Source organism: Simochromis diagramma, unplaced genomic scaffold (assembly GCF_900408965.1).
Source record: "Simochromis diagramma unplaced genomic scaffold, fSimDia1.1 OVJJ01000274.1, whole genome shotgun sequence".
Classification (NCBI taxonomy): domain Eukaryota; kingdom Metazoa; phylum Chordata; class Actinopteri; order Cichliformes; family Cichlidae; genus Simochromis; species Simochromis diagramma.
Window position 1 is genome coordinate 844,375 of NW_024387386.1, and position 14,983 is coordinate 859,357.

Sequence of the window (14,983 nt, forward strand, 5' to 3'; positions counted from 1 at the left end):
GCGGGTCATTCCCCATCATCCCCAGACTCTGCTTCTTCCTCGGAAGACGTGTCTGTGGGATTAAGGAGGTTCTAGAAGTATTCCTTCCACTGCCTGACAATTTTCTCAGTCGACGTCAGCAGCGCTCCGCCAGCACTATACACAGTGCAGGTAGAGCACCGCTTTCCCCTCCTGAGACGCCTGACGGTTTGCCAGAATCTCTTCGAGGCAGTCCGAAAGTCTTGTCCCTTTTGCCAGTCTTGGCAGCCGGGGATCAGTCCGCCAGGGCCACCGCTCCTGGCCGCCACCCGGCACACAATGCACCCGACCCCTATGGCGCCTCCTGCGGGTGGTGGGCCTGCGGGAGGATGGGCCCATGTCTCCTCTTCGGGCAGTCCCCATGGACTAAGGCCTGGCCACCAGACGCTCGCCCTCGGGCACCCTTCCCGGGCCTGGCTCTAGGGCGGGGCCGCGGTAACCCTATCCCGGGCAGCGTAAACTGTTCCCTCGATGTTCTCTTCATAAGGGTCTTCTGAATCGCTCTTTGCCTGGTCCCTCACCCAGGACCAATTTACCATGGTCCTGGGTGAGGGATCTAAATTGTATACCTTTAGGTTATTTCAACCTTATCTTTACCTACTCAAACAGCAAAACATCACAGGAGACAGTGTAAATTTCTTATATATTCTATATTCTGGTCATTGTGACTTTCTTACAGAAAATGTAAAAATTTAAATACATTTCACAGAATAAAAATACAAATATATATCTTTTTATAAACATACAATTCATATAAATAAGAAAAGTGCCAGTGCTTTTTATTTGGGGGTGGGGGGGTGGGGACCACACGTAGACCCACTCTTTACACTTTATTATAAATTTTTTGTGATATATATACTGTGTATGCTCTATATGAAGGGAAACCTGAGACCTTTAATTTACAAGCATTTAAAAAGTATAAGAAGAGCTGTTGCAGATAATTTTGTTACAAAGTCAAGAAGTTGTTTCTATATATTTTTAATTTTCAGTCTTTTTCTATATAAAAGAGGAACAGTTAACAGACATGTAGGCAGAGACACACTTAAAAGCAAGAGGGTCTTTGTAGGGTCTTTACCCTAACTTAACAATTTAAAGCACCTCGAGGTGACTTTTAGTGTGGTTTGGTGCCATATAAATAAACTTGAATTTAATTAAACTGAGCAGCATAAACTACTAAGCCTCTAAGATAAAGCACCCATTTTGTTTTATCTTTTGCCTTTGTGTTGTTAGTTCAAATTTTCTATTCATGATTCAATTAACCGCATGCATAAAAGAAGTCTGTGTCATTCTGTTCACTACAGGGCCATTCCCACCAAGAAATATTTTCATATTGAAAAAAATAGCAATTCTACTCTTTCCAATGTGTCCAATAAATAAAGAGCTGCAGTGAAAGAGATCATCTGCTGCTTGTCTTTCAAATGAAAACCAGCACAGATGCTATTGCTGGTTTGATAGAAGCCATAGCAGCAGCACCAGGGGGAAAACAGTGCTGAAATTAATTTTGTGGCATACTCCACTTGAAGCTGTAGTTGCAGTAGATGTAGTAGTTGTTGCAGTAGTTGTAGATGTTGTTACAATAGTTTTAGTAGTTGATGTAGTAGTTGTTGCACTAGGTGTAGTTGTTGGAACAACAGTTGTAGTAGTTGATGCAGCAGCTGTGGTAGAAAAAATGTACAAAACATTTTTAACCAAGTCACTCTAAAACATTTGAGACTTTTTGATCAAACATAACAACTACGATTACTCACCTGTGTCATTGACAAGGATGGAGTCCCTTTCAATGTCAAAGCCTTTAACGTTTGAGGCTGTACTGTTCAAAACATTTCTAATCTCAGTGTTGTTTGGAACAGATGTGTTTACAAACTGAAGTTCCATCGTGTTGATGACTGATCCCTGCCTGTAAACGCAGAGACAAAAATTATAGATTGGAATGTTTAGGGCTTTAGGTGAGTGCTCTAAACATTATATGTCAAAATACTGAAATTACCTGAAGTTCACAACATTCAAGGAGACAAAAGAAGAAGGGAACGCCAATCTGTAAGGAGGTTCAATCTGCAGACACAAAGGAGAAGTTTAATTACTTTATACAGTTTTATCGTAAGTATATAATCCATCTTCTAGTGAGAGAAATGTAGTGCGTTTTGTCTTGAATATGTCCTGTAAAGTCAGGCTCAATGTATGAGTTGGAGATGAGAAAGACAGTAGACAAGCGAAAGAAAGAGAATCTTTATCTGTATTTGTTAAAGTGAAAAGGTTTGTTCAAATATGAAGTGAGAACCAACATCTTAAGAGCTTGTCTCCTTTGAGAGAAGAATAAACATCCAGCAATAATACTGACTTAAAGTGCTTTGCCACAAGTACAAAAGACTGCGGATCAATAGCTCAAAAGCACATGTGTAAATCTTGGGACAAAGTGTTCCAAAGTTTTTAACAGTGCAAGTAAATCTCCAAAAGTTGATTCTGTTCATCTGGACGTAGCGTTTTGGATGAGTGACGAAACGTTTCTCCCACAAAACACTACATCCAGATGAACAGAATCAACTTTTGGAGATTTACTTACCTGGATGATTGAGCATGCATCAAAGTGCAAGCAAAGATTCTATAGTTGACTTGTTCCTGCTGTAATTCAGTGAAATCCTGTATTGAGCATTTAGTACTTTAATAGCTGTTCTTTAGACACATCATTCATGCTACTTTCCACAAAGTAAAACACTTACCTGTGCCTTTATAGATGCAGCTCGCGTTTTAAAAGCTTCAGATAATGAATTCAACAAGTCTGTTGTAAAATTGCTTTGAATGGATCTGAAAACAACAAATATGGAAGTGGTGGAGGTCGGGGCAGAGGTGGTGGTGGAAGCCGTAGTTGTGGCTGGGGCTGTGGTGGTGGTGGTGGTTGAAGCCGTCGTTTTTGTGGTGGTGGCACCTGTGATTGTAGTGGCAGCTGTGGTGGTGGTGGCAGCCGTTGTTGTTGTGGTGGCTGGGGCTGTGTTGGTAGTGGCTGTCGTCGTTGTAGTGGCTGGGGACGTGGTGGTGGTGGCTGCCGTCGTTGTTGTAGTGACTGGGGATGTAGTGGTGGTGGCTGATGTATTGGTGGTAGCAACCGTCGTTGTTGTTGTGGCTGCTGTGGTGGTCGTGGTGGCAGCCGTCTTTGATGTAGTGTCTGGGGATGTGGTGGTTGTTGCTGCCGTCGTAGTTGTAGTGTCTGGGGCTGTGGTGGTTGTGGCTGCTGTGGTAGCGGTGGTGGCTGCCGTCGTTGTTGTAGTGTCTGTGGCTGTGGTTGTTGTGGCTGCCGTCGTTGTTGTAGTTGCTGAGGTTGTGGTGGTTGTGGCTGCTGTGGTGGTGGTGGCAGCCGTCGTTGTTGTAGTGTCTGGGGCTGTGGTGGTTGTGGCTGCCGTGGTGGTGGTGGCAGCCATCGTTGTTGTAGTGTCTGGGGCTGTGGTGGTTGTGGCATCCGTCGCTGTTGTAGTGGCTGGGGCTGTGGTGGTTGTGGATGCAATCGTTGTTGTAGTTTCTGGGGCTGTGGTGGTAGTGGCTGCAGTGGTGGTGGTGGCAGCCATCGCTGTTGTAGTGGGTGGGGCTGTGGTGGTTGTGGCTGTTATTGTTGTTGTAGTTTCTGGGGCTGTGGTGGTAGTGGCTGCAGTGGTGGTGGTGGCAGCCATCGCTGTTGTAGTGGGTGGGGCTGTGGTGGTTGTGGCTGTTATTGTTGTTGTAGTTTCTGGGGCTGTGGTGGTAGTGGCTGCAGTGGTAGTGGTGGCAGCCATCGTTGTTGTAGTTTCTGTGGCTGTGGTGGTAGTGGCTGCAGTGGTGGTTGTGGCATCCGTCGCTGTTGTAGTGTCTGGGGCTGTGGTGGTTGTGGCTGCAGTGGTGGTGGTGGCAGCCATCGTTGTTGTAGTGTCTGGGGCTGTGGTGGTTGTGGCATCTGTCGCTGTTGTAGTGGGTGGGGCTGTGGTGGTTGTGGCTGCCATCGTTGTTGTAGTTTCTGGGGCTGTGGTGGTAGTGGCTGCAGTGGTGGTGGTGGCAGCCATCGTTGTTGTAGTGTCTGGGGCTGTGGTGGTTGTGGCTGCAGTGGTGGTGGTGGCAGTCATCGTTGTTGTAGTGTCTGCGGCTGTGGTGGTAGTGGCTGCAGTGGTGGTGGTGGCAGCCATCGTTGTTGTAGTGTCTGGGGCTGTGGTGGTTGTGGCTGCCGTCGTTGTAGTTGCTGGGGCTGTGGTGGTAGTTGCTTCCGTCGTTGTTGTAGTGTCTGGGGCTGTGGTGGTTGTGGCTGCAGTGGTGGTGGTGGCAGCCATTGTTGTTGTAGTGGCTGGGGCTGTGGTGGTTGTGGCTGCAGTGGTGGTGGTGGCAGCCATCGTTGTTGTAGTGTCTGGGGCTGTGGTGGTTGTGGCTGTAGTGGTGGTGGTGCTGGCAGCCATCATTGTTGTAGTGTCTGGGGCTGTGGTGGTTGTGGCTGCCGTCGTTGTTGTAGTGGCTGGGGCTGTGGTGGTTGTGGCATCCGTCGCTGTTGTAGTGGCTGGGGCTGTGGTGGTTGTGGCTGCAGTGGTGGTGGTTTCAGCCATCGTTGTTGTAGTGTCTGGGGCTGTGGTGGTTGTGGCATCCGTCGCTGTTGTAGTGGGTGCGGCTGTGGTGGTTGTGGCTGCCATCGTTGTTGTAGTGTCTGGGGCTGTGGTGGTTGTGGCTGCTGTGGTGGTGGTGGCAGCCATCGTTGTTGTAGTGTCTGGGGCTGTGGTGGTTGTGGCTGCAGTGGTGGTGGTGGCAGCCATCGTTGTTGTAGTGTCTGCGGCTGTGGTGGTAGTGGCTGCAGTGGTGGTGGTGGCAGCCATCGTTGTTGTAGTGTCTGCGGCTGTGGTCGTAGTGGCTCCAGTGGTGGTTGTGGCAGCCATCGTTGTTGTAGTGTCTGCGGCTGTGGTCGTAGTGGCTCCAGTGGTGGTTGTGGCAGCCATCGTTGTTGTAGTGTCTGGGCCTGTGGTGGTTGTGGCTGCAGTGGTGGTGGTGGCAGCCATTGTTGTTGTAGTGTCTGGGGCTGTGGTGGTTGTGGTTTCCATCGTTGTAGTAGCTGGGGCTGTGGTGGTTGTGGCATCCGTCGCTGTTGTAGTGGCTGGGGCTGTGGTGGTTGTGGCATCCGTCGCTGTTGTAGTGGGTGGGGCTGTGGTGGTTGTGGCTGCCATCGTTGTTGTAGTTTCTGGGGCTGTGGTGGTAGTGGTTGCAGTGGTGGTGGTGGCAGCAATCATTGTTGTAGTGTCTGGGGCTGTGGTGGTTGTGGCTGCAGTGGTGGTGGTGGCAGCCGTCGTTGTTGTAATGTCTGGGGCTGTGGTGGTTGTGGCTGCAGTGGTGGTGGTTTCAGCCATCGTTGTTGTAGTGTCTGGGGCTGTGGTGGTTGTGGCATCCGTCGCTGTTGTAGTGGGTGCGGCTGTGGTGGTTGTGGCTGCCATCGTTGTTGTAGTGTCTGGGGCTGTGGTGGTAGTGGCTGCAGTGGTGGTGGTGGCAGCCATCGTTGTTGTAGTGTCTGGGGCTGTGGTGGTTGTGGCTGCAGTGGTGGTGGTGGCAGCCATCGTTGTTGTAGTGTCTGGGGCTGTGGTGGTAGTGGCTGCAGTGGTGGTGGTGGCAGCCATCGTTGTTGTAGTGTCTGCTGTGGTGGTCGTAGTGGCTCCAGTGGTGGTTGTGGCAGCCATCGTTGTTGTAGTGTCTGGGGCTGTGGTGGTTGTGGTTTCCATCGTTGTAGTAGCTGGGGCTGTGGTGGTTGTGGCATCCGTCGCTGTTGTAGTGGCTGGGGCTGTGGTGGTTGTGGCATCCGTCGCTGTTGTAGTGAGTGGGGCTGTGGTGGTAGTGGTTGCAGTGGTGGTGGTGGCAGCCATCATTGTTGTAGTGTCTGGGGCTGTGGTGGTGGTGGCAGCCGTCGTTGTTGTAGTGTCTGGGGCTGTGGTGGTTGTGGCTGCAGTGGTGGTTGTGGCATCTGTCGCTGTTGTAGTGGGTGGGGCTGTGGTGGTGGTGGCAGCCATTGTTGTTGTAGTTTCTGGGGCTGTGGTGGTAGTGGTTGCAGTGGTGGTGGTGGCAGCCATCGTTGTTGTAGTGTCTGGGGCTGTGGTGGTTGTGGCTGTAGTGGTGGTGGTGGCAGCCATTGTTGTTGTAGTGTCTGGGGCTGTGGTGGTTGTGGTTTCCATCGTTGTAGTAGCTGGGGCTGTGGTGGTTGTGGCATCCGTCGCTGTTGTAGTGGCTGGGGCTGTGGTGGTTGTGGCATCCGTCGCTGTTGTAGTGAGTGGGGCTGTGGTAGTTGTGGCTTCCACCGTTGTTGTAGTTTCTGGGGCTGTGGTGGTAGTGGTTGCAGTGGTGGTGGTGGCAGCCGTCGTTGTTGTAGTGTCTGGGGCTGTGGTGGTTGTGGCTGCAGTGGTGGTTGTGGCATCTGTCGCTGTTGTAGTGGGTGGGGCTGTGGTGGTTGTGGCTGCCATTGTTGTTGTAGTTTCTGGGGGTGTGGTGGTAGTTGTTGCAGTGGTGGTGGTGGCAGCCATCGTTGTTGTAGTGTCTGCGGCTGTGGTGGTTGTGGCTGTAGTGGTGGTGGTGGCAGCCATCGTTGTTGTAGTGGCTGGGGCTGTGGTGGTTGTGGCATCCGTCGTTGTTGTAGTGGCTGGGGCTGTGGTGGTTGTGGCATCCGTCGTTGTTGTAGTGGGTGGGGCTGTGGTGGTTGTGGCTGCCATTGTTGTTGTAGTTTCTGGGGCTGTGGTGGTAGTGGCTGCAGTGGTGGTGGTGGCAGCCATCGTTGTTGTAGTGTCTGGGGCTGTGGTGGTTGTGGCTGCAGTGGTGGTGGTGGCAGCCATCGTTGTTGTAGTGTCTGGGGCTGTGGTGGTTGTGGCATCTGTCGCTGTGTTAGTGGCTGGGGCTGTCGTAGTTGTGGCATCCGTCACTGTTGTAGTGGCTGGGGCTGTGGTGGTTGTGGCTGCCATTGTTGTTGTAGTGTCTGGGGCTGTGGTGTCGGTGGATTCAACCGTCGTTGTGGCTGGGCCTGTGGTTGTAGTGACAGCATTTACATGTAGTCATACAAATGTAAATTAACCTATTCTGAGTCACCATTCCCAAATCAGTCCGTAATATGTTTATGTCTTCCCAATTCAATTTCATGTCATGAATTCATTGCAACAGTTAACACAAGAAGTTTTAGTAATTCTTGTGTTTCATATAAATTGCCCACTCAAGTAATCTATGATACCCTCTAGCTTCTGCTCGGTGGCTACTGGGTGACACCTCGTCTGGGGATCCTCAGCCCTTCCCATGAGGGTGGCATGGATGCCCCTCCGGTGGTCCTCCTTGGGCTCTTGCACTCTGGGGCTTTTCTCCCCCCCTTTCTCACTGTCCCTCTCCCCTTCTGTTTTTATTTTCCTTCCTCTTTCTTTCTCCCTTTCCTATCCCTCACTCATGTCTGTCCCGTCTGTAACATCTGAAAATAAAATATAATAAATAATAAAAACAAAGGTCGATCAAATGGACCAATACGGCAATGCCACGATGATCCATTTGGCAAAGTAAATCCATTGGGTATCCTTGTTGGTCTTCAGACAACAATTCTGATGGCTAAAGAACCAAATGGGACAGGCAAAAAAAAAAAAAAAAAAAAGAGCTAAATAATTTTTACAGTAGAACCAAGACTGCTGCTAAAGATGAGTGAATGCTGACCCAAAGCCAGCAGCCACACGTAACAACAGCAGCCATGCGCACTCATGCTACAGCCTTCATATTTTCCTCCCATGTTTTTTCAGTAGAATTACTGTGGTAATTGTTTTGAAGTCTCTTTGTGTTGCTTTATATTTTTGTTTTATCATATTGGTTTTGTGTTTATACATAAATGATAAGAGATCATACGTGTTCTCATTAGGATAAGGATTTGGTTGTTGTGTGGGAACATCGCCTATAGTTTTATATTGTGAAATGTTATATTACAACGTGTTTTAAGTCATTTTACAGAGAAACGCAAAAGTAATGTCATGAGTAGTGCAATAAATACTTCCTCCTTGGAGTAATTAAGTTACATACTGCATTAAATATATTACATAATACCTTTTAATACTTAATATATCAAGTATGCTTTTAAGTAAAATGTTCTGTGTAATATATGTAATGCATTACTCTTTTTTTCAGTAATTACGCAACACCGATACGGGCGGGAATTGATAAGAATTTTGCAATTGTGATTCTATTATTATTATCACTTATCGATTCCTTATTCATTCCCTTTGGCTCCACTTCACGATCTGCAGACCATGTGGAGTGGAGAATAGTGGACCCAAACGCAGACAAAACGAAGCGCGGAAACAAACTTCATTTAACCTAGCCTAACCCAAACTGAAAAAGAGCTGTTTTATTTGATGCTGAGCAAACCAATAACAAACAGTAAATGTCATCTCTACTGAGGCAGCATGGAGCGGAGAGAGTGTGGACCCAAATGCAGTTGATATCATATGGTTTCTCGTTTACTAAAGAATCAAGAGGCGGTTTTTGCTGCTTTAGACAAACTAAGGCACAAGCTACTCATTTTAACTCCATTAGAGCTGGTAAAACTCCAAAAGCTGGTGGCTGACCTTGACCCATGCAGATATTTTTTAACTTATTGGTACTGTTTCTCCAAAAAGCTCTGTAGTTGACAATTATTGCGTAGATTAATAATTACTTTCTTAAACTGTCTACTACAGGTTTGCGACTGAGCTTCTTGGAGGTGAGACATGTGTCTCATGTTCAGTGGTTCTACCTGCTTTCTGCCACCTGCATCACACCATCGAGGTCTCCTTTGATGACTTAAACTACATGGTGAAATTTAAGACTGCCCTCACAAAGGACCTGTCCCAATGTGTAGCTACACTCAACCATCAGTGGCTCAAGATAGCTACTGTGCTTGACCCATGCTTTAAAGATTTAAAGTGATTTGCAAGGGGAAGAGGTTTGGACCAGCCTTGAGGCCCTGCTGCAGGAAAAGTGTAAAGATGCCACCACAAAGGAGCCAGCAAAGGCAAAGAGCCTCCTCCTCTCTTCATTGTCTTCAGACTCTTATTCAGATGAGGAAGCCCTGTGTAACAGGGCCCTGAGTTTGTGCAGAACAGAATCCACCATTAGCAAGAAAGACTGCCCGCTGCAGTGGTGGTCCAGTCGAGCATGGACCAACCCACAGCTGTCTGTCCTGGCCCACAAGTATTTGATTAGTCCTGCCTCTTCTGTCCCATGTGAGAGACTGTTCTCACTTGCAGGTCACATAGTAACAAAAAAGAGAGCTGCCTTGAGAAAATGCGAACAGACTAGTTTGTCTAAGTAACTGGCTGAAATAGATGGACAGTAAATAAGCATGGACGTACTGTGAGTCCAATGGGTTTGCTATGTTTTGCACTAAAATGTTCGATGATCACACTGTTTTAGCCTAATGTACAAAATAATTTTGGCTAAGGTTACTCAGAGTTTAAAGGTGAAGCTGTTCAAATACCCTTTTATGTTTCTGGCTTATTTTGTTTAAAAAGAAAAACTGCACTTTATGTTGACAGTTTTCATTATTATTTAAAGACAATACCATTTTGAAAACGTACTTAAACTACTTAAAATAGCACTTTATTTTTAAGTCTGCCCAATTTTGGCCAGGGATATTATTTTTGTTTCTCTGTTTTGCAGTTTAAATATTTTTCCCCAAAAATTAAAAGAGCTTGAGTTTACAATATTCATGTCCATGTCTTGATTCTTTCACCCACTAAATCCCTTTTAAATAAAAAAAAAAACCATTTGCGCTTTGGGGCAAATTTTCTTGTGCAATTAAATGCGATTAATCATGGTTAATTAATTACAATAACTTCTATAAAGTAGAGTAAGATAAATATGGTACCCTAAATATTATTATTTGCTCTCTGACAACATCATAATGTGAAGTCTGGTTAAACTTTCAAGGGTCATATCACATTGTGGCATAGATAGCTGGCCGAAATTCATTACTGCATGAAAGGTCTCACTTCTATCCACATTTTCATGGAAAGCAACCTTTACCTATTATTCCTTCTGTAACACTCTAAAATAATCTCTTAATATAATTATTTTTACACTGAATTATATTGTTTCTTAAAATTGTAAAATAATAATAAGAAATTAGTTAATTGATTACAGTAATTAACAGAGACGAAATGGATTTTCTCGGCCTTGAAAATGTTAAAGGTTTTATTTTATAGCTTAATGTTATGAGGGCTCAAAAACATTGGACAAAAATAGGAAATTTCAGCTTAGTAATTACATTTTAAGTTGTGGTAACTCCAAATACTTTAAAAGTATGAAGGCAATATTTTGTACTGCTTCATTGAATATGATAAGGCTGTATCAAAGCTGATTATGAGGGGGCTTAGTGGGAACCTTTTAACCTTTTTCAGAAATTAGTGATTTTAAATGGAATGATCCATGTGTGCTGTGTTACTGCATACTGCATACTGAGCATGAGGGACACCACTCAAGAGAGAGAAGCTTTCTTTCTTGACTCTCACATACAAGAGCGACAGAGAAACTACACTGTTTTTTTTTTTTTCAAAGCAAAACTTTCAACAAGTATGCAAAATGTCCTCATCTCATCTATACCACACTCAAAGTTGTTACTAAACCCACTTTTTGTAGAAATTAAAAAAAATTACACATTGAACTCAAGGTAATAAGTGCCTAACCATTAAAGTATTATAACAATCAGTGTTCTTACAGTCTACATATTGTCTCTAGCAATTATTTATGAGGGTATATATAGCTATGCTAAAGCAGTTCATTTATTTTGAATCAACAGTAAGTTTAGCATCACTTAACTTACCTATAAGAAGCAACAAAATTGATATCAGTCCAACGGCCATTGTTTAATCAGTTAAATCTGTAAAAGAAACATATGTCAAGGTCATGCGCACAGATTAATAAACAAAAAAAAAAAAACAAGTTAAAAATGCAGGATAACAGTATTTTACAAAAATACAAAAGGTTTTGATCATTAACTGTACTCATCATAACACTTCTCAATAAAAAAAAATCTATGTATGACAATTTTAAAATAACATATATAAAATAATTCATTAGGATTAGTTTAACAAGTTAGTGAAAAAATGAAAAGTCATATTCACAGTACATGAAATCTATTTTGTATATTGTACTTACCAAAACTGAGATCAGATGAAAATGTATTAATTCTCTTTTTTAATCTCCTGTAGACTTTTAAAATTATTACGTTTTAAACAGTGCAGTTCACCTCTTTGCTCTGTTAAACCTTATGTTCACACCTCTTGTGGCCTTATATATTTCAGAAGAGTGAGGGCTCATGACGTATGTGAGAGATGATAGAAGAGTCTGTGACATATTGAGGAACAACGTCACATCAAAGGATTCACAAGTTTGTCAAGTGATCAACCTGAAAATTTCTTGGCTCAGGATCACAGCCTCTCCCTTCTTTTTGTTAGTGACCTCACTCATAGTTACTCATAGACGTCAAGGCAGTCAAACAAAAAATGAAATCCAGTAGAGCAAAAAGCAGTTGGAAGAAATGTAACATAATCAAAGTAAGCAGACACTTTTGTTTATTATAGAGTATGAGTTTTCAAAATGTTTTCACTGTACCTTGTAATACGAAACTTTTTTTTAAAAATTAGAGATATTTGTCTCTACATATATACCACACTCATTTGCCCAGAAATTCAAATTTAACTCCTCTCTCATATTTTCAAACGACAGTTTTCTTGAAGAGTTAAAAAAAAATAAGGATAAAGAAACAAAGAAACAAGAACAAGACATTAAGAATATTGGTCCAACCTAACAATTGTTTGTTTTTTCATGTATTTTCTCTATTGCTACATCAACTCAATAAGCAGTTTACTTATTAAATCATTAACTAGGCTAAAGGTTTAGTGCTATTGTCATCTAAAAACAAACAAACAAAAAAACAGTAAATCTTTTCTTGAAATTCAATTGTCTCCGGTTAAGCCTTTAAAGTACTATGGCATCATTAAAAAAATAGTGGAAATATTTGAGTTATGTGTAGTCTTCACATAGACAAAATGTATACCCTGCTTACTCTGGTGCATTCCACTCAAAGAAACAAAAAGGCAGTATTTTGTACAATAAAATAAATACCAAATTATTAGGTCTACCTTGTACCTTGACTGCCTTTTTTTTAATGCATTGCACATGGCTAACAATATCTCAAACTCTAACATGCACTATAAAAATTATATATATATATCTTCTAAAAGACTGCAACTACTCCAGAACATCATTTGTCAAAGATAGGTTGTCGTATTCATGAGTAAGCCATTGCTACTATAATGACACATTCATTCAAACTGGGGTGGAAGTGAAACCGTTTCTTACACACTCATATAAAACCTACATGAGCCTACAGGAGCAGCTTGGTCATGGAAATCTTTGCCATGAAGCTCCTGGTGCATTTTTTGTGTTAATGTTTATGCAAAAGAAAGTTTGGAAATGTGGTTATTGAGTCAGCAGAGCATTTGTGACCTTCATGCACTATGTCTCAGCAGTAAACAACCACTCTTAAATGATCTGTCACTGTCAATGTTCCTAAACACTTTAATTTTGCCCTAACACCACTTACACTTGATCATGTAATATCTAGGACAGAAGAAATTTCACAAATTGACTTGAGATCAGTTGATCTGCAAAGATTGCAGCTGAGTCTGTTTGCATGACCTGCCGGAAATAACTTTGTTCTTGATTGGTGGCTTCAGTATGTTATGGAATCTGTTCCACTTTTGCAGACTGAGTTACTGAACCTCATTATGTGGGTTTGAATCAGCCAAGGAATATACAAATTATGGTGTCGCCAATCAAAGCTTGCATAAACTGCCTAACAATAAGGTTCAAGACTTATTTAAAACCATAAACACTTGAACAAACATAAAGAAAGGCCTTTTGTCTGGATAAAAGTAATCATCCTTTATTAACAAGCATTATTTATCCATGAATGATGTTTGAGATCTAGTATGTTATGTAACCAGATCTTTTCACATTTATTTTTAGAATCGAGCAGGTACATGTGCGTCACTTTCACTATTGTTTATAACAAGGTGGGGTTATTTCTTGTGAAACAGCTTCATGCCAGTGAACAATCACGTAGACAAATGGCATCTATCACATTGTTTTTACATTTCTAATCCACTCAGGTAAATTCTAACCCTTTAGTTTGTGATTTAAGTACATCTAACTTACACTGGTAGATGTGATGACATTTTCTAGAAAGAAAAATGCAACTTAATTAGAAATATAGATACCTGTAATATAGCTACATGTAGCACTTGGTGCACTTTAATTAAATCCTCTCAAGTGCTGGAATGGAGAATATTTTAAGTCAAAGTGCAGCAAATCACAGAATATGAAAGAAAAAGAAATCTGCAGACAAGGATGCATTTTACCATAAATGAAAAGTGGAAGTTTAAATCAGTTTAAATTAGTAATTAAACAGGTTATTTTTCAAATCAGGTGAACAAAACAAAGGCAACAAAGAGAACAAAATAATTATTGTAAAATCTTAAAAATATGAGGGAAATGTTATTGAGAAGTAACTATAAACATCAATAATAACATTTGGGTAAATGAACAAATATTAATATTTTTTGTAGTAACAGAAACATAAATGCTTTAAAGGTCACGGTCTACGTCAGCTACATGCCATTGGTGCCACATTCGCAGACTATTTTTCAGAGCAGCTTCAGTAAAAGCTAAACTAATAATGAAACAGGAAGCCTCCATCAGTACATATCTTTCTCAAATGAAAAATGCATGGGGAGTGTCCCGCACACCCACACATTTTCACCAAGTATATTTTGAAGAGGAACAAAGGGGAAAATGTCGTCACACCAAACTGTGATTGTCGGTGTGATTAGTATTTCAACAGACTGAAAGTCTGTTGACAGTCAGACAGTCATACCTCTCAGTAATCCTCATGCACTACTGAGTTTATTAATCTTAATACATATTGATGGACATTGTTTAATCTGTGACATTAAAGGTAATAAAGTTATTGCTGTATTATCTGCATGTATGACAAAATGTATAAGAAATAAACTTTTTCACTTTTTAATGGGCATGCTGCAGAATTTCTCCAATCAAATATTAACATATTAATAACTTTTCAACAAGGCAGCTTGAAATTGCTGACATGAAACAAAATGTTTCACATATACAAAACCAAACCTAATAAATTATTCTCAGAAGCTTACAGCTGCAATTTGTTTGAAGTTTGTTTGAAGTTTTTCCTTCTATCATTTAACAGGATCTTTTGAACCATTAAATGTAAAAATAGAATTGACACAAAAGAAACTGAACTGCCCAGACTACCAAGATTACTGAAGAGGAAGAAGAGTAGGGGAATGTTTTGCTGCAACCATGGTGAAAAAACAAAAGCAAAAACATTTAACATACTTAGCCTTTCTCATTTAGACATAGTGAAACACACACTTACACACAAACACTTGCTCTGTGGTGCTTCAGCCATTAATCTTGTACAAACACAGACAGAACACTAACAAAAACATAAATGCTATAAAGTTCATTGTCTTTGTCACTGCACATTTGATTGATGTCTCATTGTCAGACTGTATTCCAACGCTACAGATTATATATTAGGTTTATTAATCTGAGCTGTTTAATGTTGATGGACATCAATTAGCCTATGACTTTCAACTTGTGACTATTGTATTTTCTACAGAATGTATGATAAAAAGGATAAAGATAAATAACATTTTTGCTGCACACTTTTCAGAATCAAATAAGTATAGGTATATAGCACCTTGTTGCTTTGTCATCTTGAAGTGGTCATGTTAACCACGGCTACTTTATTCTTCCTCAGCCAAACAGCAGCACCCATGCGATTGTTTTGCCCCTTTAACCCCAGGTGTTGTGCCAAAAAGTGATCGTCTGCCAGAAAGTGATTGCCAACCGTGGGAGCGCAGCTGCACAAAGCTGTAGCGCCCAGATTACT

At 42.4% G+C, this 14,983-nt stretch overlaps 1 protein-coding gene and 1 long non-coding RNA gene across 2 annotated transcripts; both read right to left on the reverse strand.

Moving 5' to 3' along the window:
- Positions 1-649: 649 nt before the first annotated feature.
- LOC120720208 (mucin-2-like) lies at positions 650-6,593 on the reverse strand. The gene is made up of 6 exons (XM_040009844.1): positions 4,752-6,593; positions 4,167-4,292; positions 2,736-3,608; positions 2,006-2,070; positions 1,767-1,915; positions 650-1,673 (listed from the first exon to the last, which is right to left on the reverse strand). The coding sequence occupies exons 1-6, from the start codon at positions 6,576-6,578 to the stop codon at positions 1,456-1,458; spliced, it is 3,258 nt and encodes a 1,085-aa protein (XP_039865778.1). The 5' UTR covers positions 6,579-6,593; the 3' UTR covers positions 650-1,455.
- Positions 6,594-6,759: 166 nt separating this feature from the next.
- LOC120720168 lies at positions 6,760-11,753 on the reverse strand. The gene is made up of 3 exons (XR_005692823.1): positions 11,149-11,753; positions 10,814-10,870; positions 6,760-7,009 (listed from the first exon to the last, which is right to left on the reverse strand). It is a non-coding gene; the product is annotated as an uncharacterized LOC120720168 (long non-coding RNA).
- Between the last annotated feature and the right edge of the window lie 3,230 nt (positions 11,754-14,983).